This window comes from Notolepis coatsorum (assembly GCF_963971535.1).
Source record: "Notolepis coatsorum genome assembly, chromosome: 7".
In the NCBI taxonomy this organism is placed as follows: Eukaryota; Metazoa; Chordata; class Actinopteri; order Aulopiformes; family Paralepididae; genus Notolepis; species Notolepis coatsorum.
Window position 1 is genome coordinate 106,903,845 of NC_140171.1, and position 26,865 is coordinate 106,930,709.

General features: G+C 42.7%; 1 protein-coding gene across 1 annotated transcript in view; it reads right to left on the minus strand.

Moving 5' to 3' along the window:
- pnpla6 (patatin-like phospholipase domain containing 6) overlaps nucleotides 1-26,865 on the minus strand; it is a 134,262-nt gene that overhangs the window by 32,403 nt on the left and 74,994 nt on the right. Inside the window, 9 exon segments of the mRNA XM_084318957.1 lie at nucleotides 15-78; nucleotides 940-1,089; nucleotides 1,187-1,262; nucleotides 1,648-1,761; nucleotides 3,894-4,017; nucleotides 6,006-6,137; nucleotides 13,113-13,318; nucleotides 19,397-19,474; nucleotides 20,627-20,806. Coding sequence (XP_084175083.1) covers nucleotides 15-78; nucleotides 940-1,089; nucleotides 1,187-1,262; nucleotides 1,648-1,761; nucleotides 3,894-4,017; nucleotides 6,006-6,137; nucleotides 13,113-13,318; nucleotides 19,397-19,474; nucleotides 20,627-20,806 — 1,124 coding nt within the window.

Consider the following 26,865-nt stretch of genomic DNA (forward strand, 5'->3'; position numbering starts at 1 on the left):
TCGTTATTGCTCACCTGTCCAAAGCAGAGGCGCCCAGTCGCTCTCTGATGATCTCACTGGTTAGCAGCAGAGTGGGCCCTGCACATCAGATACAGACAGAACATGTCAAGAAAGGTCTTCGTTCAACTAAATGTTTCCGGAAAAATAAAATGTACACAGTTTCTGTATAACAGACTTGAATCCAGGCGCAAAGAGAGATAGACCACTGCCCTTTCCGCGTTACATTCAGTTCATGGGAGAGCACGGGGGGAGACAATTCATGAATGTTGATGAGAGCCTTGACGTACCGTACTTTTCGGACTATAAGCCGCGGCTTTTTCCCCCATTTTTCGACCCTGCGGCTTATATAACGGTGCGGCTTATATGTGACTCGACGTGACCAAACCCGAAAATGTAAAAATCTAAATATTGCTTTTTTGACTGCATTGAAATGTTATTTATCTGTTCCCTTATTTGCTAAACTTAATACAACTTGTAAATGAGTTAATTCTTGTTATTTGTCCAACAGTGCAATGCTAATTACATATGGTAATTAAACATTAAAACACCTGCGGCTTATAGTCCAGTGCGGCTTATATATGTATACAGCATTCAATTTAGCTGCTGCGGCTTATAGTCAGGTGCGGCTTATAGTGCGAAAAGTACGGTAAGTGGTTGTAGCTACGGCTGTGGGGGTGCTGGAGACATGATCCAATATACTTTTATGCGCCCGAGTCTCCTGAACACGGAGAGACCAATCCCAAGTCGATCGGCACTTTCTCGGCCGAGCTATAGTAACTTTTCCGCACCTATTCCCCAACCGGCACATGCGTTGATTGCCCAAGGAGTGTGTCGGGACAATCAGGAGCACTCCCTGGGCAATCTGCGCATGCGAAAAAAAGTGTTGTGGTGGTCTATAGGAGGATATCTTTGGTTTGACCGACAGCCTCGCGGACTTACCGATGGCATTGAGGGCGTGGCTGAGCTCCAGGTTGAAGGCGTTGATCGGCACGTCATCACAGACGGGCAGGACGGCCACGGTGGAGAGGTTGCTGGCGGGGTTGGTCACGTCAGGGCTGGTGGTCACCGTGGTCAAGCCCAGGGCTGAACCTGGACGGCAGGAGAAAAGGAAGTGTGTGTGTAAACTTCACATGACTGAACTGCATCAAGAGGAGTCGTTTACAGAGATGTCAGGATACCAGCTCACCTGAGAACGGTCCGTGACCCTGCTGCAGGTTTCCCAGGATCTTCTGGCCTAACAAGTGGATCAACCGTGTCACCACCTAAAGAGAGGTCAAATATTATACACACAGCATCCCACAGACACACACTGCCACTTTACTTCACTCACTGCCAAGCTCATTTTAATCACTATTTGTTTATATTGTACATATCTCGCAGTCCTGTGTATTGTGTTGTATATCGTGTCCTATATGTTTACTTTTGTGTTTATATAGTCTATATGTTTTTTCATTATATATATTTTTTTTTTATATACACCGTGGGAATGGGGGAACGCAATTTAACATTTCTGTATGTCTTGCACAAATGGAAAATTTACAATAAAGTTGACTTTGGCTGACTGATATTAGCACCATCTATACAGTCGTGGCAAAAAATAGAGTCAAAGCGTTGCTCAACGTGGAGGGGGGGGGCGTGACCTCTGACCTGGGGGTATCGTCTCTTGATGTTGTTGAGCGTTCCCACTGGCAGCTTGACCAGCTCTGTGTCCCTGACAGCATGGACTGTGGTGGCTCTCGGCTGTCTGGTCAAGGCCTCCACCTGCAGCACATATGGTGGGGAATTACCAGGACTCGTCAGAATAACACAAGCAAGAGCAGAGATATGTAGAGTGTACCAAGGAAAACACCTTTTACAAGACCTTTTTAAAATCATATTTTAAGCAGCATATTTCAATTTGAAATCACAGACAGTGCTTCTATCTCAAACCCACACACCACTGAGTGTGTCTGACTCCCACTTAAAAGGATAATATATAACGTAGGGCTGGACAGTATGGTCTAAAATGTATATCACGGTATAATTTGAAGCATAAACGGTAATGGTATATATCACGGTATATTATTTAATTTATCTTAAAATGTCTATATAAATGCTTCTGAAGGGGTAAAACACTGGTATGGCAGCTATTACTTTACTCTTGTATTACTAGGACATATTTCACATAGTACAGAGGTATTCTAAAACTGCAATAGAAAAATGCAAAACCTTTTCTCAAGTTACTTCCATCTCTGAAACACTTTTTTCATGAAATACAATCAAATCAAGCGGCACAAAGTGAAAATAAAAACTATAGCAGGACAGGAGGTTTCTTTCCCTCAAACAAATCAAACACAATAAAACTCCAACATAACTTAACTTTAGTGTACATGTTTGACAACGTAGAGAGAGAGCGAGAGAGTGTTATGTAATAGGTTTGAGTTTGAGCGTCATAAATTGCCGTAGTTGATGATGTCACATAGGGGTGGACGGTATGGTCTAAAATGTATATCACGGTATAATTTGAAGCATAGACGGTAACGGTATATATCACGGTATCAGTGTTTCCGTTTTTTTTGCCCGATAGGCAGGCTATATAAAGAATGACATCCTCAAGGCATGTAGATTTATAATATTTTAACTTAAAACTAGGCTACTTTTGCGTATACAGTCATTATATTCCAAATAAAATAAGTCCAGAGTCGAGACTCCGTGCTGCTCCCAACAATCCCAATAGTATGCAACTGCAGAGCCGCAGAGTAGGGGCGCTTTCAGGTCCGGTCACAGGCCCGCTCAACAGCGCCCCCCACCCAACGGCTGAATTGCCAATGGCTGAATTGGAGTATTGCACTGTGCAATACACAGTGCAATACTCCAATTCAGCCACACAGATATCATAATGTTCACAGCAAACTGTAGTTGATCACCAGGTATGTTTTTATTAACGTAGAATAATTCATATAAGAAAAACGATAGGGAAATCTCTTACCTTTCTCCACTGGTTAAAAATGCCAGGAACTGAAATTGAAACTTGCTGTGCGCCGCGGTGATATGTGTTTATTATGAAATGACAATTGCGTGTTGACACGCCCACTGCGCGAAGCCTCCTAAATAACCTTTTCCAGTTTGCACATATCTATTATCTATGACTAATTCGATCTATTTTTAGGGGCAAATGCGAGTGAAATAGTCGCGCTGTGGTTACATGACGTCATTGCTATTTTAGAGCTGCTCTACCGGTTACAAGGTATAGTCAAAATCCATACCGTAGAGCAAATTCATACCGTTTATACCGTATACCGTTTATACCGTCCACCCCTAATGTCACACCAGGATGTCATTGTCAACACACAGAGTTGGAAACAGGAGAAGCCCGATCGATAAAGCGATATAAAGAAACGAATAGCCAATAAATGTGAAGTTATCTTTGAACCTCTGTTGTAAAGCCTCATCAATATACTTACACCTTATGTGTATACTGTATACTTCATCAGAACATATATTTAGCATTTTTAGATTATATATATTATAACTATATTTATTGTAGGGCAAATATAACTGAGAGGGCATACATACCCTCATCTCGCACCCTGTTGCCCATATGCACATGTCCAGAGTTAATTATATTGTTATATTGCTTACACTGCCTTTTTTTTCTATTTTTACTTCTCCACTGTACTATAATTCTATGACCTGTACCATGTCTTCTACTACCTGTACCTCCACTCCCCCCATGCTGGTATGATGCCTGCATTTCCCCAAAGGGATCAATAAAGGAATATCTTATCTTATATTAAACCCTGCCCTCTTCTTGATCCTCCAATCATCACACCTGTCGCTTTCCTGGAAAGTCAATATAAATTTAAGAAATTATTATTATTATAATAAATAAAGAGGGCGGGCCCTGTTCTCACCACTCCAATCAGGTCTCCTCTGCCGTACTCCCCCACCAGTTCCTTCTTGCCGTTGGCCTTGCGGATGACCGAGCGCAGGCGGCCGTTCAGAACTATGTAGGTGCAGTCTGATTGGTCGTCCTGCCTGCAGGTGGAGAGAGGATGACGCAGCTGAAAAGGGCAACACTCACTGGAATGTTCCTTTAACCCTTTCACTACCACACTACAGAAGGTTAACCCTTTCACTGCCACACTATAGTGAAAGGGTTAACCGTATGTATTGTGGTAGTGAAAGGGTTAACCTTATGTAGTGTGGTAGTAAAAGGGTTAACCCTTTGTCGTGTGGCAGTGAAAAGGTTAATCTTCTGTATTGCCACAGTGAAATGGTTAACCCTTTGGTAGTGAAAGGGTTCATTCATTTCTCAAAGCAATTAAAAAGGTGCTATAAGAGTATAAGGTCGCTTTCACACAGGGGCTGTTTGGTCCGGACTTTCGGACCAGAATTCGATAGTCCGGTTTTTCGGGTTTGTGTGAATGCGCGTCGAACTCGGTCCGCGGACCAAGCAGGCGAACTCTGGTCCGCCTGAAAACGTAGGTCTCGGTTCGGCTTCATCAAACCAAACGTAGGAAGTCACCTGATAAACCATCTTGGGTATATTATTACCGCGGCGCGCATTCACTGCAAAACAAGCACACTGCATCTATCTATCTATCTACTGTGCATCTTGGGGTAGAACAAGGAAGAAAAAAAACACAGCTGTTATTATTATTAATATTACCAAGGCGTGCATTCACTGCAAAACAAGCACACTGCATCTATCTATCTATCTATCTATCTACTGTGCATCTTGGGGTAGAACAAGGAAGAAAAAAAACACAGCTGTTATTATTATTAATATTACCACGGCGTGCATTCACTGCAAAACAAGCACACTGCATCTATCTATCTATCTATCTACTGTGCATCTTGGGGTAGAACAAGGAAGAAAAAAAACACAGCTGTTATTATTATTAATATTACCACGGCGCGCATTCACTGCAAAACAAGCACACTGCATCTATCTATCTATCTACTGTGCATCTTGGGGTAGAACAAGGAAGAAAGAAAACACAGCTGTTATTATTATTAATATTACCGCGGTGCGCATTCACTGCAAAACAAGCACACTGTGTAAACATGTCTCGTGGACAGACTTGGGGGGCTGAAGACCAAATAAAACAGCTGCTTGTGGGGAATGTGGGCACTCACAAAAACAACGAGGTGTACAAGTTGTTTAGCGAGAGGATGGCGGTAATGGGAATTATAATCGAACGATGGATCAATGCCACGTCTCTGCTACTATCACGCTCACGCAGTTTGTGTTGACGCGCATTTCACTTCCTGAAAGGGAGGGATTTCCACTCTCCATTGTGTCCAATAGACGAGCGCCCTTTTCGACCGCGTGACATTGTTCAGATAGTTCGGTGCATAGGGTGCGCCTCACATATTTTAGTGTGAACGCAGGCGAACCAAATGAAGAATGCAACAATGTTGCAACTTCACCAAGTTCACCACCAGAACCGCACCGAGTCCACCAAAACTATATGTGAAAGCGACCTAAGTGGTATTTCCTTTTGTTAAAATAAGTGTTAAATAGCTCTACATTCGAACAGCCATCACTGATAGTGTTTGGTCAGTAACATGGGTCCCCCAGACCCTCTCAGGAGAGAGATAACCCTAGATATATTTGATTTATTTCAAGAAACCTTGTCAAGCCAAATTAGCTTAGTGCTCTGGTAGATTATTTGACTTGTTTCAAGGAAACATTTGCTTGAAACTAGTTTTTATTTGTTATTTTTGTCAGACCATCTTTGCAGTGTGGAGTTCTCTCTCCTGATTGGATAAAGTGGGAACGGGATACCAGGAAATGTATTTTCTGTTTACCGCAGAGCAGAGTGACTGGTAGAGCCATGTTACTGACCAACCACTCTATATCAGCGATGGCTGTACGAATGTAGAGTTATTTAACACTTATTTTAACAAATAAAATACCACTTACAGCACCTTTAAGCCTTTTATTCCTCTGAAAAAGAGATTGCTGGGAGAGAGTACAGAGCTACTGCACGCACACACACACACACACACTAGAGTACCTGTAAAGGGCTCTGCCAGCCTCCACAGCCATCCAGTCGATGGCAAAGTCCATCTGTCTGACGAAGGGGGACATGCGGATGGCTACAGTGTGAGCCACGCTCAGCACCACGCTGGGCTGTTCCCTCATGATCCTGCAGGGGGCAGCACACAACACCGGGACAGGCTTAGCACCAATACACTTGTCTATAGTAGTATATCCTGATGGAAGACTAGAGTATTACAGTATGTAGACCAGGGGTCACCACCCTTTTTCAAACCGAGAGCTACTTCAAAAGTACTGAGCAGTATGAAGGGCTACCCTCTAAAGCAATGGTCACCAACCCGTCGATCGCGATCGACTGGTCGATCTTTGAGACTTCCCCTGTAGATCTTTCCCTGAGAGATCTTTTTTTGTATCTTTCCCTGAGAGTCCACATTACAGTTCTACTTTTGTTTTGATGTGAAAAGTGATGCTGCACTTAGCACTGACTGCACTTAGCACTGACTGAGAAAGTACACATTACAGTTCTACTTTATAAAATGCTAATTGTAAATGTTACAAAGGATCAGATTAAACCGAATATATATATTTATTGATTGATATATATTGCATAGTATTTGTATATCGTTTTGATATCCCTTGTATATTCCTTGTACATATACACGGAATATCCCTTTAGCCTAGTACAGACCATAATATTTCATTCTCCTATTGGACAGCGGTCCACAGGCGCCAGGGCCATGCCTCCAGAGTCAGGTTCAAAGCCACCGTCAAGACATGTCTGTACATGCCCGGCCTTGCCCAAGAATACGAGACAGAAATGAGGTTGGGCACTAGATTGTTCGCCGTGCATATAAATATGGCGCAGGTGAATACAGAAGCACTTAGGAACTAAAGTTGAAGCCTCACCCACGATACTCCGTGCGGTGAAGTATGGCCTGTTTGGCCCCAAAGAGAGCATTGAGACCGCGTGCGAATTAATAACTGAAGTGTCAGAGTTTGGCGCTATACCGTCGAGTGAGACATATTTCTATTAAGTCAGTAATAGTCTATTTGTGTATAGTGTATCGTGCGGCTAAAGTTCTACAGTGACCAGCATCACCAACGCTTCCTCGTACCAGCTAGAGTGCTTATCCAGGCTGGGCTGCTTTCATGGCGCTTTAACCCGAGGAGACCTAGACGAGGACCGTGTGGACATGTACACTGGATTAATCTACCCGACGACTGCATAGCCATTTACGGCTGGATTATATTTGTTTTGGTCCTGTGATTTATGGAGCGGAGAATCGCCGACGCCTACACGTGTGTGGGATTTACCCTGTGAGGAGCCACGTCGAGTCTGCGCCTCAGAGAGCCTGAGGCAGGCTAGCTTTCTTCACTGTGGAGCTACAGTCTACGGAGAACAGCTGTATTCGTCTGTGGATCAAGAGACTATTGCACCGTCTCCTGTACTTGGAGTCTCCTTAGTCATCGTTGACCAGACTCTCTACTACCGACAGATCCTCTACCCCTGCTGGCTTACAACCGGGGGGACCCTTCAGTATCTCCCGCTATATATCACCAGTGCACCATAGATATAATTCCCTAAGATTCAGGTCGTATAATTACCTCCTGCGCAACCAGAGAATGGACATTCATTATTGATTTGCCTACGCACATTCCTTTGCCTTACAAGTGCATTCAAAGTATAATAGAGAAGTATATTATGTACCTTTTGCTGCAATAAATACTTAATTATAACTTTGTGTGGAACCGATTTATTGTGGGAAGTGTTCATCATATTTATATATCATGTACTGTATGGCCAGTAATTAAAGTACATAAAGCGGTAGTGGTTTAATGATACCATACTTATCAATACAGTCAGGGAATTGTACCCCTCAGTTACAGTAAATATGTTTGTCAATGTTAATAAAATGAGAAAGTCCACATTACAGTTCTACTTTTGTTTTGATGTGAAAAGTGATGCTGCACTTAGCACTGACTGCACTTAGCACTGACTGAGAAAGTACACATTACAGTTCTACTTTATAAAATGCTAATTGTAAATATGTTTGTCAATGTTAATAATATGAGAAAGTCCACATTACAGTTCTACTTTTGTTTTGATGTGAAAAGTGATGCTGCACTTAGCACTGACTGCACTTAGCACTGACTGAGAAAGTACACATTACAGTTCTACTTTATAAAATGCTAATTGTAAATATGTTTGTCAATGTTAATAATATGAGAACACATTACAGTTCTACTTTTGTTTTGATGTGAAAAGTGATGCTGCACTTAGCACTGACTGCACTTAGCACTGACTGAGAAAGTACACATTACAGTTCTACTTTACAAAATGCTAATTGTAAATATGTTTGTCAATGTTAATAATATGAGAAAGTCCACATTACAGTTCTACTTTTATTTTGATGTGAAAAGTGATGCTGCATAAGATGACTGCACTTAGCACTGACTGAGAAAGTACATATTACAGTTCTACTTTGACGTTTTAATGTTGGACCAAAGCATTGCATGTAATTAGAATACAGGCAAATAAAAGTCATTTAGTTTAAAGTACAATCTTGGCTGTCTTTTTCTCTCAACGCTTCAATATGTAGATCTTGCCTTGACCAAAAAAAATAAAAAGTGATCTTGGGCTTAAAAAGGTTGGTGACCACTGCTCTAAAGCCTACATGAGACAATGGTTCGCCTGGACATAGCATTGCATTTTTGCCAATTCTGAGCTTATTCTTTTAGTCAGTATCAAGTGTTGTACGGTCTGTAGGTATCATACCCTAATAGTTTTATTTTGAACAATAAATATAAAGAAATAACAATGTAAAAAAGTGCTAATCAGATGTATGTACAGAGTTGTAGTATTAATATGTACAGTGATACAGGTATAAAGACACTATGGTAGTACGTCATACTGGCCAGCAGCATCACTAGTAAGAGTAGGTAAGGGATATGTATAGATATTCATATAGTATCTACAGATATGTAAAAAGGATTATATGCCGGTATGTACAGACAGATGTGTGTATATATATATATATATATATATATATATATATATATATATATATATATATATGCTAAGAATATATATGCTAAGAATAAAGGGATATATACGGTATATACTAGGGATGCCACGGTTCTCAATATAATATTGTACCGTACGGTATGCCATCCACGGTTCAATACGCACTTGTGAAGTGCGGCATTTTTACGGTTTTGCAATTCAATTTTGTGTTTCCAGGCATTTTATTTCCCAATTGGCTGTGTGTGTGTGTGTGTGTGTGTGTGTGTGTGTGTGTGTGTGTGTGTGTGTGTGTGTGTGTGTGTGTGTAGGTGTGTAGGTGTGTAGGTGTGTAGGTGTGTGTGTGTAGGTGTGTGTGTGTGTGTGTGTGTGTGTGTGTGTGTGTGTGTGTGTGTGTGTGTGTGTGTGTGTGTGTGACTGTGTGTGTGTGTGTGTGTGTGTGTGTGTGTGTGTGTGTGTGTGTGTGTGTGTATGCTCTGGGATGAGGAAACCTCTCCCCCGGGAGTAAATATCCAATCACTGCTCACGCTCTGGGATGAGGAAACCCCTCCCTGTGAGTAAATATCCAATCACTGCTCACGCTCTGGGATGAGGAAACCCCTCCCCCCATGAGTAAATATCCAATCGCTGCTCAGATGTTGGGGTGACTGCAACACTGGAGTCAGACTTCACACAACACTGGAACATGTCGAGAGGCAGCAGTGTGGGGACATGTTTTGGCTTGAATACAATGACAAGGGAAGGAAAACAATTAAAGAAAAGTGTCGGCAAGTATGTGTCGCCTACGTGAATGGAAACGGTTACATATAAGCGCACATCGGTGTCGCCACCATACAGCAATATCACTGTCTAGAAGCAGGATAGTCGAACAGGTAAGAACACTGTCAGTCTCGCTGATGCCTTCCAACAAGCCTCTCCTGCCGGTTCAAGACTAATAAAAGAAGAATAACAAGTGCATTGGAAAAGTAACTAAGTATTTTTACTCAAGTACTGTACTTAAGTACAAATTCAAGCTACTTGTACGTAACGTGAGTATTTTCATTTTAAGGAAATATTGTACTTTTTACTCCACAACATGTATCTGAATCCATCAGTTACTAGTTACTTTGAAGAGAAAGATTTTGCATAGAAATCATTGCAAAATGTTTGAAGCCTGATTACTTCAAGAGGGCATAAGTGGACCACATACCATTTTAACATAACCTTTAATCAGAGCAGCATAACTGGACCACATACCACTTTAACACTTTGGGTGCCAGCTATTAGCCGCAGCCGTCTGTAGCGCGGCCACCACTAGATAGATAGGGAACGGTCACCTTGTTTGTAGAGCTATAACTATATTCTATATTATAGCTATGGATACAATACCATGGTCATTTGACAGTAAGAACTTCCGTTCAAGATGCAAAAAAGAAATAATTTTTCCATCCATACGTTCCCATTTTATACCGTGGTGAATATGAGTGTTATTTCGGAATGATCCGGGCAAATTCCTGGGAGGCTGGTTATAACCCGCAACGTGTATTATACTAAATCCATTGGTGTTTCGTCCCTACACACGCTACAATAAAAAAATCAAATGCATATGATAGGTATTATGTTTCATCATGAATGCATGAAAGGGGGGGGGGGGGTCGTTTTTTTATGCTTTGATCGCCATCAACGGCATACGTTGTGGACTAACGTTACAGACACATGGTCGGATCGCATTGAAAACATGCTTGGATCAACGCAAGATTGATATCATGGCGGTCAGGTGGCGTAGCGGAGATTGTGCTAGTCACCAATGCAAGAGGCTGCGGTCTCGACTCCCGGAGAGTCAGCATTGCCTTGGCTCGGGCTGATCGCTATACTAACTCGTTTGGCTAAGTTAGGAGGAGGGGAGCCGTGGGTGGGTCCTGGGCGTTGTGGACAGCGACCCCTACAGTTCGGTCGGGGCGCCTGCTCAGCGAAGGTAGGATCTGGTGAGAGGTAGTGCGGCCTCCCACACGTTACACTCTCCCAGTGAGAATCTGCGCGGCCAGGCTGGCTGCCGGCTGGCTGCACATGTTGTCGGAGGAAAGCATGTGACAGTCTCCGGCCTCTCGGACAAACAGTAGGGGAAAGTGCGCAACAACCAGGAAGGGGGTTGGGAATTGGCATAACGACTAACAGTGGGATGGGAGAAAAATCGGAAAAAGAAGGAGGGGGAAAAAGATAAAAAAGAAAAAAGAAAAATAAATATTGATATCATATAGCCCTTACCTTGACTAGGATGTACTAGGGCTGGGCGATATGGCCAAAAACGTTATTGCGATAAAATTATAAAATTATTTTCATATAACTCGATATAGATAATTATCGTCGATATAATTTCTATCAAGTTTAATTAACTTCTTATGCCCGGCGCCGATGGACGGGCTATTAATAGACTTGTTTTGCTGCTGCGAATGTCTCGAGTTGATGTCGTCATCAGTCCGCGCACTAACAGTTAGCCAGAGCAAGCAGTGTATCCCATGACAGTGTACTAACTATCACCCTAAAATACTCCGTTCCACCCCAATACATTGCAACGACGTCCACCGCATACCCCACACTACTCTAACCGTGGCCTCAGAATTCACGCCACACACCCACTCGGCACGTAAACTATAAAATAGCGGCGTGCAAGCTAATTATCCTAGCCAGCCTTGTTTCTAATGTACTAACTATCACCCTAAAATACTCCGTTCCGCCCCAATACATTGCAACGACGTCCACCGCATACCCCACACTACTCTAACCGTGGCCTCAGAATTCACGCCACATACCCACTCCGCACGTAAACTATAAAATAGCAGCGTGCAAGCTAATTATCCTAGCCAGCCTTGTTTACTACTTGAGTCCTACCTCTCTACCCAGAGGTGCACCGCGGGTCTCCTTCGCTGTCGGCCATCTCCTTCACTGATTGGTTGTTAGTGCGTGTGCTCATATCCAAGCTTGGAAAATCAATATATCGAAACTTTGCGACCACGTTTCATGTTTATTTCGAGGAAATAATTTATCGCGATAGTTATCGTTATCGTTTTATCGCCCAGCCCTAGGATGTACCCCAAAAAGAATATTCCAATTATCTGATCGCCATTCCAAGTATTGATGTCCATCGTGTCGCCAACATAATCCACCACACATCATGAATCGGGAGTATTTGATTATTCTCAATCCGAGCGTTATAACCGCTTGTCTTGCCCGGAAAAAAATAGCCGACCCGGACCCATATAATCGACGCACAGCCGAAGATACAAGTTTTCAAAGTGTGCTCGATACCGCCGCCTGGGAGGATCTGGCCGGTAATGCACCTTCGGAGTCCTAGTATACCTTTTAACATACAGCTCCCCGACATTGAATAGGGTATTAAAATCGAAAACTACCCAGAAATGCGAATTCTCGTTTATGGCACTGGACGACTTAGGCCCAGAAACGAGAATTCTCGTTTATGGCACTGAAAGTGTTAAGTTAACATAACCTGAAGAGGGCAGTGGATCGAGGCTTGAATGCTCCCAAGCACTGGAATACACAAACGTCATGTAGAATGTGTACTTTTACTTTAGATACTTAAGTACATTCAATAGAAAATACTTCTCTACTTTTACTCAAGTCGAATTTGAATGGAGGACTTTTACTTTCACCAGAGTACTCATTTATCTGGGTATTTCTACTTTTACTTAAGTAAAGGAACTGTGTACTTCCTCCACTAGTGCGTGTTACACTGTGCCCTCTCTTACATTTCTCAGCACCAGAGTAATTATCTACCTCTATGAAACAAACAACGTGCAATGGCATTGAAAATAATTTGGCAAAAACACAGAGCCTTGCGCTCACCACGGATAATTGGATCTCTCGGGCAACAGAGAGTTACCTCACTGTGACGATCCACTATATCTCGGGTTGGGAGATGAAGAGCGCAGTGCTCCAAACTCCTCCCATGTATGAAAGTCCAAAGTTGAAGAGTCCAAACGGATAACACACATTTTATAAAACATACTTTGATCCCCTACACAACCTTACTTAGATTGATTATAGATCATTATATGATATGATCATTATAGATAGATTAGATTGTTCTAGGGACGAGCGACTCACTCGTAGAAGTCGGATTTGGAGATCTTAAGGAAGGTGCAGTCTCGGACGGCCTTGATAGTGAAGATGAGGGGCTCTCCGGTGAGCACAGCCAGCTGGCCCACCATCTCCCCTGGCTGGGTCACGAACAGACACACCGCGTCCTGCTTGTCAATCATCCGCTGGTAGACATGCAGACAGCCAGACAGGACAAAGTGCAGACTCACATCCTTCAAGAGGGGGGAGGGGAGGAGAAAAAGAGAGATGAGATAGATATTATATATATATAGTATTATCCTATCTCTTCTCAGTCAGTCAGATAAATCACACGGACCCATAATGCAAGACTTTGTAGACTGGTGTGATGGCTGTTTTCTGGATTTAAATGTATCCAAAACCAAAGAAATTATTATCTCACCAAAACACATAGAAGTCACCCCAACAAGCATCCACGGAGCTGAGGTGGAAATTGTCCAGAACTACAAATACTTAGGAACTGTGTTTGATGACAAACTTAAATTTAGTGACAACACAGATGTTATAATAAAAAAGGCTCATCAGCGTCTGTACTGTCTTCGCAAACTAAACTCCTTTGGAGTCGACCAGAGAATTCTGACAATTTATTCTTCCTTTATTGAGAGTATTTTAACCTTTTCATTTGTATGCTGGTTCACATCCCTCTGTCAAAGAGACAAGAACAAACTGCAAGGTGTTGTCAACCTTAGCTCAAAAATCATCGGCAGAACACAAAGATCCCTAATGCAGTTTTACAATGCCCAAGTGCTCAAGAAAGCACACAAAATAATTGATGACCCCACACATGTCCTTCATGTGTGTTTTGACCTGCTGCCCTCAGGAAGGCGCTTTAGACAGCCTGCCTGCAAAACAAACCGAAGGAAATTTGGGTTTGTACCAGAGGCCATTCGACTGGTGAATGGCCACAGTACAAGGAAAGGTCAGTTTACAAACGTGCACCCTTTGACCCCTTGATTTTAATATTTTTATATTTGATATTTTTATTCGTTTTTTTTAGACATTACAGTAGACAATACGAACGTGACATACATACACTTATCGACAAAATTAAATACAAAAAAAAACAGAAACCAGACAAACACCAAAAAGTGTGTAGAAAGAAATATATGTATATATATATATATATAATAATAATAATAATAATAATAATAATAATAATAATAATAATAATAATAATAATAATAATAATAATAATAGTAAAAAAACTATAAAAAAAACTAATATATATATATATATTTAAAAATTAAAGAAATTAAATAGATATGTATATATATAAATAAAAAAAGATAAAAAAATAAAAAAAAGTTCTCAGAGTATTTCGTGTTACAGAGTCGTTCCTATACAGTGTCCTTGTTTCAGGAGGTGAGAGAAGTAGTCAACCGTTCCACATACGAGATAAAGGGTTGCCACACCACATCAAATTTCCCACTTGATCCCCGTAAAGTATATTTAATATTTTCAACTTTTAAATGGTACATTACATCGCAAATCCACCTGCCAAATGAGGGAGGATGTTCATCTTTCCAGTTCATAAGAATGAGACGTCTTGCTAGAAGGGAGGAGTAAGCGATGCAGTTCAGTTGTGCTTTTGGTAGATGTAAGTCGTCGGAAAGAACACCAAAAAAACCCAGGAAGTGACATGGTTCCAGTACCCGACCTACCAGCAGGGGTGCAGTCGTGCACACACGCGGTTACACGGCGTGTTATTAGTAGTCACTCAGGGCAGAAGTGCGCGCAATGATAAGTACCCGGCCGTTGTAGAAAGCTACCCGGCCGGCACTTGTCACCTAGACTTTGCATAATAATAAGAACCTACGAGAAGGTGGGGGGCTGCTTGATCTCCATTGTTATGCATAATAATCATCTGTTCTGTGCAACTGAGGGAACATGTATGCGCGTGCGCGGGAGCGCGCGTGCACGTGGCGTGTAACCAGTTCCCATATTACGACTGCACCACTGCCTACCAGGTCTGAGTAGAGCTTAAATATGGACGACCAGAAGTCTGCTAGGCTAGGACATGACCAAAATGTGTGGTACAGACCGGCCGGGGCTTGTTTGCATCTGTTACAAGTAGGACTAACCTCAGGGAACATTTTTGACAGTTTGAGTTTGGATATATGTAGCCGATGTACAATCTTAAATTGAATAAGCCTGTGTCTCGCACAGATAGATGAAGCGTGAATTTTTTTTAGTATTCTTGACCACACCTCTTCTGATATGTCTATTTCAAAGTCCTTTTCCCAGTGCCCCTTTATTATTTTAATATTTTTGAAGAAAGTGCACTTTTTATAATGACCAAATCTATTTATTTATTTATCTATTGGACTGACAGATCAACAATGTAGGGATCCCATTCTGGCAGTGTCATGTCTTTTATACTTTGAAGTGTCATGTATGTCTCTTGTCCCCGTTTTGTCTTGAATGTATATGCAGCTGTTTGTGGTATCATGCCTTAAATTGCCCCTTGCGGGACTAATAATGTTTTTTTAATTGAATTGAATTACCACAATGAGAGTTTACCCAAATCAAAAACCCTGGGTAGACAAATCCGTCCGTGAAGCTCTGAGAGAGCGCACCAAAGCATACAACGGCGGCCTAGTGGCAGGCAACATGAATGACCACAAGGTGGCGCGATACAACGTAAGGAGGACAGTGTCAGAGGCCAAACGGCGCTACAGGGATAAAATTGAACTCCAGTTTGAACAAGCTGACTCTAGAGCTATGTGGCAGGGGCTCAAAACGATGACAGACTACAAAGGCGCCTCCCTCAAACTGAACAGTGACATCTCCTTAGCAAATGACCTCAATACCTTCTATGCGAGGTTTGATGCTGGTAATAACAACACCAGCTCACAAGCCACGGCAATGGGGGGGGGGGGGGTCGGCTGCTGATGGAGGCGCAGTGTTCAGGGTAACAGAGCATGAGGTGAGGCGGACCTTTAAAAAAGTGAATATCAGGAAGGCAGCAGGTCCGGACGGCATCCCCGGCCGCGTCCTAAAAGTCTGTGCTGACCAACTGGCCCCAGTATTCACTGACATATTTAACCTGTCCTTAGAACAGGCTGTCATCCCCACCTGCCTGAAGAAGTCCACTATTATCCCTGTACCCAAAAAATCCAAGCCTGCTTGCCTCAACGACTACCGCCCTGTAGCTCTCACCTCCATAGCCATGAAGTGCTTTGAGAAGCTAGTAAAGGGCTACATCTGCTCCTCCCTCCCCATCAACATGGACCCCCTGCAATTTGCATACCGCCCCAACAGGTCCACGGAGGACGCCATAGCCCATGTGCTGCACACAGCAGCATCACACCTGGACAAGAGGCAGGGGAACTATGTGAGAATGCTATTCATCGACTACAGCTCGGCATTCAATACCATAGTCCCCTCCATACTCATAGCCAAGCTCAGGGACCTGGGCTTGGGCTATGACCTCTGCCAGTGGGTCTTGGACTTCCTGACTGGCAGACCCCAGGTGGTGAGAGCAGGCAACTGCACCTCCTCATCCATCACCCTCAACATAGGGGCCCCCCAGGGCTGTGTTCTGAGTCCCCTCCTCTACTCCCTGTACACACACGACTGTGTGGCTCAGCGGAGTAGCAATACAATCATCAAATTTGCTGACGACACAGTGGTGGTGGGCCTGATCTCTGCCAACGACGAGAGGGCCTACCTGGAAGAGGTCAAGGTCCTGGCGGGATGGTGCCAGGAAAACAGCCTCTCCCTGAACGTCAGCAAAACAAAGGAGATGATTGTGGACTTCAGGAGGTCGGGGGTCAAGGACTACAGCCCCCTCAGCATCGACGGGGCACCGGTTGAGAGAGTCAACAGCTTTAAGTACCTCGGAGCCTACATATCCGAGGACTTGACATGGACCACACACATTGACAGTGTTGTGAAGAAGGCACGACAACGCCTCTACTTCCTCAGGCGCCTAAGGAAGTTCCAAGTCAGTCAGAAGATCCTTAAGAACTTCTACTCATGTACAATAGAGAGCATCTTGACCGGCAACATCACCTCCTGGTTTGGGAATAGCACTGCACAAGACCGAAGCAGACTACAAAGAGTGACACGTTCAGCCGAACGCACAATTGGAGGGGGGCTCCCCACCCTCCAGAACATTTACAACAAGCGTTGCACGGGCAAGGCTAAGAGAATCATTAAAGACTCCAGTCACCCGAACAACTGCCTCTTTGAACTGCTGCGGTCAGGCAAGCGATACCGGAGTCTCAAGGCGAGCACAGAAAGACTCAGAAGAAGCTTCTATCCCCAGGCCATCAGGCTGCTAAACGAACAATGAATGAACACTACACAACAACAACCACCAAACGCACATAGCACACACATCCACACGCACACACTCACTTTAAACAAACACACTGTAGCACCCACTCCACACACTTTATAGCACACACCCACTTTAAACAAACACACTGTAGCACCCACTCCCCACACTTTATATTTATTGATGAAGGATTGCACTACAACTCGTACACCTTACTGTAAATTGTACCTAAAATTGTACCTCATCCCATTTCTGCTTTGCACTAGATAGTACTGTACATTAGTACACTGCATAGTATTGTATATTATACAACGGCATGCAAATTTCTCGATTCTGATTGGCCATTCACACGTCTTTATTGACAACAATCCACGGTCCTGGGCTCAGGACCCGCCCACAACCAAATCACATAACCCTCCCCGGCTCACTCCGGGAGAAAACAGGATCGCGAACAACAAATGGTTATGTTGAAAGCACCATAACGACTAAATATGAAGCGATTCTGTCAAGGGGAATGTGTTAGTATTTTAAACAATGTTGGATGATGTAATTGATGGGTCTTGACTCAATCTAGAACAAAAGAAAAATCGCGGATTGATTGATAGATTAATTGATTGATTTAAATTTCTTCCTTCCTACTTTCCGACTGCAGCGTTCTCTCTCACACTGTCCGACGCTGGCGTACCCACAAACACACACATACACACACACACACACACACACACACACACACATACACACACACACGCACACACACACTGTGATACACACACACACACACACGCACACACACACACACACACTCCTGTCTGCAACAGCGGGGGAGTCAGACTGAGAGAGAAGCAGCGCTGTTTTAAGTGAGCATGGTCTATTGAATTGATTGATTGGTTGATTGCTAATTTTATTACTGTACCCCTGGTTTCCAACTGGTTAAGTTTAGGCTAAAAGAAATAAATAAAAAAATAGGGCGAAGAAAAGGTTTTTTTCCTATAGGGCAAAGAAAACGTTTTAATAAATTTTCAATCAATCATTCCAATAATACACAGTTGGATGTGTTAGTTGGTTGGATGCACTTCAAGCTGCTTCCACATGAGGCAACTTCTCTCAATCATTCCAATAATACACAGTTGGATGTGTTAGTTTGGTTGGATGCACTTCAAGCTGCTTCCACATGGAGTTGTGGGAACTACTTTTTCTGGCGGATGGTTTTTTCAATAAATCTTCGATTAATGTGTGTTTATTGTATAGAAATAAGGTTGGATGAATCTGGCAGTTGTATAAAAGCTTTACACCACGTGCAGTCGTGATTTGTGACCAATAAACCATGCCTAGGGGGGTCTAACGACCCTCGGCTGCGCCTCGGGCCTAACAACCACCCCTAGGCATGGTTTATTGGTCACAAACCACTCCTGCGTGTGATGTAATGCTTAATTATATGGTAACTCAGAACATTGTACATATGTCTATACCGAACACTGTGACCTCATTTTTCTTCTTCTAAATTACATGCTATATTATGTTATTTGATACTATCTTGTCTAGCACAGTCTCTGGAGCGTAACAGTAAGAAGCATTTTGTATGAAAGTATTCTGTACTTCTGTATGACAACTATTAAAGAACTTGAAAGAACTTGAACTTGAATATATAGAGAGAGCGAGATGGAAAGAGAGAGATGGAAAGAGAGAAAGATGTAATAAGCATGAAAAAGATGAAGTGACAGTATATTGCATTTTTGTCAAGTTAAAGTTAATACGATATAACCTATGACAAGTCAAAATAAAGTATGATATATCTTTAGTATTGCATAATATAAAGTGTCACAGGAGTAAAATCTGGATCCTACAGCACAGTTTAAAAGGTCAAAATGATCTGTTTGGTTCAATAATTTTTCTCCCAAAAAGGTACAAATATCAAGTATTTGTAACTAAAACTGCACATGCCCAAAACTACACATGCAAGCTTTAAAATGTGAGTGATGGCCTTTAGTACCTGGTCCCCCTGTTTGGCTAACACAGCCCCAGCTTTGGCATGGTGCAGAGTCACTCTGCCGTTCAACAAGGCCGGGTCCTGGAAGAACACAGAGAGGAAGAGGATATACATGGGGGGTTATGATATGTCTTTAGATACAGTAAGAGAAATGGAGGGGGTTGTGATATGTCTTTAGATACAGTAAGAGACATAGGGGGGTTGTGATATGTCTTTAGATACAGTAAGAGACATGGGGGGGGGGGGGTTGTGATATGTCTTTAGATGCAGTAAGAGACATGGGGGGGTTGTGATATGTCTTTAGAGAAGAGACAAGGTGTTGAAAACTAGCACTTGTGCTGTAAACACGCAAAACAACACATCTGGTCTGTCCACTGTGACAGACGATTTCATTCATTCAAGGGGGGGTTGTGATATGTCTTTAGATAAGAGACGAGGGGGGGTTGTGATATGTCTTTAGATATGAGACATGGGGGGGTTGTGATATGTCTTTAGATAAGAGACAAGGGGGGGTTGTGATATGTCTTTAGATAAGAGACAAGGGGGGGTTGTGATATGTCTTTAGATAAGAGACGAGGGGGGTTTGTGATGTCTTTAGATACGAGACATGGGGGGGGGGGGGGGGTGTTGTGATATGTCTTTAGATACGAGACATGGGGGTGTGTGATATGTCTTTAGAGAATGAGGATGTGCTGAAACACTTGAAGTAATGTCTTCTTTCTCCATTTCCCCCCTGGGCTTCAAACCAAGATGATGACACAATTTACAAGACAAGATTTAGGCAACGTCTCATAGCAAAGAGCAAGAGGATAGAACACTCTGTGTGTGTGTGTGTGTGTGTGTGTGTGTGTGTGTGTGTGTGTGTGTGTGTGTGTGTGTGTGTGTGTGTGCTCCCTTCCCCTGGTCTAGACTGAGCCTTACTTATTACTCTGCACAGGGCAAACTGACCTCCTTTTGAAATCCTAGTGATTTTAATCTTCCATCAGATAAGCTGGGCGAGTTAAGACAATGTGCTCGCTCAAGTGAATCACGGCAACATAATGTGCTTATTGGGGTGGGGGGGGGGGGGGGGGGGGGGTTTGAGTGATTATATGTGATCTGTCATTTCGTTTTCGTGGGAAAAACACAATTGCTATCCGATAGTCACTGGGAACTAATATATATATATATATATATATATAACCTCAACCTCACGAGTTTAAGGAAAAGAAGGCTGCCATCAGGAAAACCAACCTCAATCCTCATGAGTTTAAGGATCTCTTTCTGGGCTTCCTCGAACACGACCGGGGTGGTTCCGCCGGGGACAGATCCAAGCATGTTGTCACCCCCGGACTCCTCCTCAGGGTACAGGTAGACCCCGGAGGGCACCTCGTCCACAGTCACCCTCCTCTCCCGTGGCTCCTGGGACACAGACTGCGGGGACAGAAGGAGACGCACCATGCTGGGTGAAAGCCAAAAAAGATCGGAGACGACTGGACAGGGTTTGTTTACATAAACACATATGGTGATTGTGTGTGTGTGTTAGGGCTGACCCCTATTAGTCGAATAGTGGACTAATCGATCGAAAGGAGCCGTAGTCGACTGCCAACCTCTTAGTCGAATACAAAAAAAAATCATTATTTTTAAATATATATATATTTTTATCATTCTTTCCAAAAGAAAAGAGGCCTAGAAGCGTGGCTAAAGCTAATGGCACGCATACCAGAGGCCAACTGCACAGGCACAGAGGCACTGAAAGAGGATTCCACCCATCTAATGAACACACTAGACTAGACAAATATCAAGATGTATCCATCAGTGGACCAATTGCATGCTTTTGCAGAGGACAAGAAGCCTTCCGTTGACTCCTTCAGACATTAAGCACCCCCCACAGTCCAAATGGAATGATAAAAAAAAATATATATATATATATATATATATATATATATTAGAAGTGGGCATAGATTAATTTTTTTAATCTAGATTAATCTATCTGCAATCCTGGATTTAATCTAGATTAATCTAGATTAAAATGGCTCAAAAAAAAAAAAAAAAAACCTGCCGAAGGCATTCAAAATATGTGTGTTCTACCCAAATAATGACCAGAAGTAAGTCCTTACTTTTTCTTTCCTCCTTATGTTTCTCAGGCCAGGTGGCCCATTACACCATGAGCCCATCTCCCGTTTCCAAAATGCATTACAGACTGTTTGAAAAAGCTGTTTTGCTATGATAATTGGTAATGAAATATCAAAATAATGTTCAATAAGATGTACTTGTGTTTAATAAGTTGTTTTATTCAGAAGTTAACACAAATAAATAATATTACCAGTACAGTACATGTTACAAAGGATCAGATTAAACCGAATATATATATTTATTGATTGATATATATTGCATAGTATTTGTATATCGTTTTGATATCCCTTGTATATTCCTTGTACATATACACGGAATATCCCTTTAGCCTAGTACAGACCATAATATTTCATTCTTCTATTGGACAGCGGTCCACAGGCGCCAGGGCCATGCCTCCAGAGTCAGGTTCAAAGCCACCGTCAAGACATGTCTGTACATGCCCGGCCTTGCCCAAGAATACGAGACAGAAATGAGGCTGGCACTAGATTGTTCGCCGTGCATATAAATATGGCGCAGGTGAATACAGAAGCACGTAGTCTTAGAGAAACTTAGGAACTAAAGTTGAAGCCTCACCCACGATACTCCGTGCGGTGAAGTATGGCCTGTTTGGCCCCAAAGAGAGCATTGAGACCGCGTGCGAATTAATAACTGAAGTGTCAGAGTTTGGCGCTATACCGTCGAGTGCGACATATTTCTATTAAGTCAGTAATAGTCTATTTGTGTATAGTGTATCGTGCGGCTAAAGTTCTACAGTGACCAGCATCACCAACGCTTCCTCGTACCAGCTAGAGTGCTTATCCAGGCTGGGCTGCTTTCATGGCGCTTTAACCCGAGGAGACCTAGACGAGGACCGTGTGGACATGTACACTGGATTAATCTACCCGACGACTGCATAGCCATTTACGGCTGGATTATATTTGTTTTGGTCCTGTGATTTATGGAGCGGAGAATCGCCGATGCCTACACGTGTGTGGGATTTACCCTGTGAGGAGCCACGTCGAGTCTGCGCCTCAGAGAGCCTGAGGCAGGCTAGCTTTCTTCACTGTGGAGCTACAGTCTACGGAGAACAGCTGTATTCGTCTGTGGATCAAGAGACTATTGCACCGTCTCCTGTACTTGGAGTCTCCTTAGTCATCGTTGACCAGACTCTCTACTACCGACAGATCCTCTACCCCTGCTGGCTTACAACCGGGGGCACCCTTCAGTATCTCCCGCTATATATCACCAGTGCACCATAGATATAATTCCCTAAGATTCAGGTCGTATAATTACCTCCTGCGTAACCAGAGAATGGACATTCATTATTGATTTGCCTACGCACATTCCTTTGCCTTACAAGAGCATCCAAAGTATAATAGAGAAGTATATTATGTACCTTTTGCTGCAATAAATACTTAATTATAACTTTGTGTGGAACCGATTTATTGTGGGAAGTGTTCATCATATTTATATATCATGTACTGTATGGCCAGTAATTAAAGTACATAAAGCGGTAGTGGTTTAATGATACCATACTTATCAATACAGTCAGGGAATTGTACCCCTCAGTTACAGTACAGTATCTAGCACTCTCAGGAGCAAAACAGAAAGAATCATTTCAAACTTGAAATGTGACATGGCTTGAATCAACTGCTCCAGTGGAGTTGCTCAGTGGCCAATGGTGTCAACTGTGGTTGTACTGGGCAGCTCCCAGGTGTGAATGGAACTGTGTGAATGTGAAGCAGGGCGTTCCTGAAAAAGAGCATCTGTGCTCAGCGAACCTACCCTGGGTAAATAAATGTAAAAAAAATAAATAATGTAAAAAAAATAAATAAAAAAAAAAACATTTTTTTTTTTAGATTAATGCGTTAATTATATAATCGCGCGATATTAGTATAGCGTTAACGCAGCACGTTAACGCCGTTAACGGCCCAGCTCTAATATATATATATATATATATATATTATACTTTTTTTTTTCACATAATTTTTTTTATAGTCGACTAATAGTCGACTATCGGCTAATTTCGGCCAATCAAAGTCGACTATCCAAATCCTTAGTCGGGGACAGCCCTAGTGTGTGTGTGTAATAATAATAATAATAATAAATCAAATTTCTATAGCACCTTTCATGTAGGGCTGGGCGATATATCGAGTATACTCAATGTATCGCGGCTTGTTCTACATGAGATGTAGTCAATTATTATATCGTGAACATCGAGTATATGTTGTCACGTCGCGGCTGATGAGACTTTAGTTTTAGCGCAGAGTTGTCCTCTCATTTCATTATAGACACATGACCAGCACGGACCTTAAATGACATGCAATTGTAATTTCATTAGACAGACCAGCGCAGACCTTTAGGCCATGGTTACACTGGTGAATACAGCAACGTTTTTGTTGCTGAATGATTACGTTTGCTGTCCAAGTTAAAAAGAAACGCAGTTTTGGCAGGAATACGTGTTGTCCTACTGGCAACGCTGAAAGGGTGTTTCCGTTTTGGATACTCGCCAAAACTCGCAGACAATGGTGCCATGTATTCTGCGTGAGCCGGATACGGAATCGTTGTTGCTCAACGCCCATGTGCAGTAGAGACCTGCACGGTTATTTCCAGTGTTTACAGCAGAGCTGTACCAAGTAGCTGCGGCTACCAACGTGTTGTCAAGTTATTGTTACCACGCAAGAGTCGACTGCATGAGCAACTCAGAGCTCCTCTTTCAACATAACAAGCATTAAACAAAATGGCCCAGTCATCTATTCACTTTTGTTTAATACATGAGGCGTTGTCTAATGTTATCTAGCTACTGATAGCTCCTGATTAGCTACCTAGCTAACGTTACTTTCAGACCCTGTTCGCTGCGGCTACCAACGTGTTGTCAAGTTATTGTTATAAGGAGCCCAGTCCAAGCTACAACAGTCTACATTCCCTTTTGTTAAATAACGTTTACATCCATTCATTCTGCTAGCATTAACGTTACCACGCTGCTAGCCACAATGCTATACTGTTATACTGGCATATTCCAATCACGTTAGCACGTAAACTAACAAAATCGGCGATATTTTTGTGAGACTAAACTATCCGCTCTTGGGGGTAAATTGTGTTGATGTTGGTTTTGTTTCATCAACAAATGAGAGGCAGAACACAGTGAATGTATCCGTTTTGTTTATTGCACTTTTATTGCACTTTCTTTGCTGAAAAATAAATGCTACGTTGGCTAAATGGCTCACGCGAGGCATTTAAAGATGGTGGATTGTGGATTTTTAGCAGGAAGTGTATTGGCACATTCAACTTTTCTTATAGGTTGAAAATGGCCTTCATGTTTGAACTGCATCGCAACCTACTGCTTTGGCATTGTACTACATGTATACATCACTGTGCTCAGGAGGCAAAAATGACGTCTAACTTGCCTGCCATTACGTTGAGTTCTGAAAAGCTAAACTGACCCTGAAAACGAAACGAGCAGCCTTAATAACATGCAATTTAATTGACGCAAGCAATGGGCTAACGTTAGCTGCTAACCAAGTTATCCCACATGACTAGGCTAAGCTAAGTAGCTAGCATTAGCTGCTAACCCTGGAAAACGCTCAAAGTGGACTCCACAACACTAGTTCCATTCGTGAGGAAAGGGGGTGGGTTATATTGACGACGCTTGACAACAGAAGTTTAAACATAACTTCATATTTATTGGTTATTCGTTTCTTTATATCAGCATCCAGTTTCAATCTCCGTCTGTTCAACTCTTCCTGTTGACATTCGAGTGTGACGTCACCTCCGGCAGCTTAGACGATCAAAACGCGAACCTAAAACAAAACCCGAGGGGGTCTCTCTCTCTCTCTCTCTCTCTATATGGGTAACGCATGTATTCCCGGTAACCTGCCCCATTTCTAAGCCATATAACCCAGGACGTTATACGAACAACATTAAAATCTTTTCTCATGTCAAGAATGATTGTTATAGATGCCAAAAAAAAAAAAAACATCATGTAATGAGGGATGGCGGACCTCTAAGTTGACCTAAGTTACGGGAATACCAATTCACTATCTCCTCCAATTTAAGAGAGAATTAAAATGTAGGGATATCATCATCATACAACATAATACCATAGTTATCTCCGAGTTATCTCAAGAGAATTCAAATGTAGCTGAATCTGAAGGAAAAATACGGGTAGAGGGATATGAGTCAACATAGTTCATGGCCTTCAATTGATGACAAACAAAAAAGGCTTAATTTTCATGGCAGATGCATGATATGTTTTGGGCATGATCTTGGCACCCCAATGAACAACCAAAATGAGTTTCGTCTTTTGTGGCCAATTATTTTAGGAGATAATTACGTTTCACATATTGATCCCAGGTTACCGCGAATACCTATCCTCACAATTCCAGATAAACACTTAAATCTCCTATTTTACTAAAGATTGGTGAGATTTTATTTTTGGAAATCATAACAGCAATAATAAGGGTTAGGTGTAAACCAGAATTACTAGAATGTGTTGTGTTTTTGTCTGTTAAAATGAGCAAAAACAAGGAAAGGGTATTCCCAGTAACTTAACAAACAAGTGCAAAAAATACAGTTCTAGAACAAGTATTTTAATTTTTTCTATATTCAAGAAAGTGGAAAGGAACCCAACATTTTCAATTGTCTGCACACAATCGTTGTTTTGTTATTCCAAGATGGCATTTGAACTGAATTTTGGAAAAAACAGGTATTCCTGGTCACCATGCCCCTAGTCAGTCTACACCACCATGCCCCTAGTCAGTCTACACCACCACCATGCCCTAGTCAGTCTACACCACCACCATGCCCCTAGTCAGTCTACACCAACCTGCGCCTAGTCAGTCTACACCACCACCATGCCCCTAGTCAGTCTACACCACCATGCCCCTAGTCAGTCTACACCACCATGCCCATAGTCAGTCTACACCACCATGCCCCTAGTCAGTCTACACCACCACCATGCCCTAGTCAGTCTACACCACCATGCCCCTAGTCAGTCTACACCACCACCATGCCCCTAGTCAGTCTACACCACCATGCCCCTAGTCAGTATACACCACCATGCCCTAGTCAGTCTACACCACCACCATGCCCCTAGTCAGTCTACACCACCATGTCCCTAGTCAGTCTACACCAACCTGCCCCTAGTCAGTCTACACCACCACCATGCCCCTAGTCAGTCTACACCACCACCATGCCCCTAGTCAGTCTACACCACCATGCCCCTAGTCAGTCTACACCACCACCATGCCCCTAGTCAGTCTACACCACCACCATGCCCCTAGTCAGTCTACACCACCACCATGCTCCTAGTCAGTCTACACCACCACCATGCCCCTAGTCAGTCTACACCACCATTCTATTATATATGCTAGCCTACC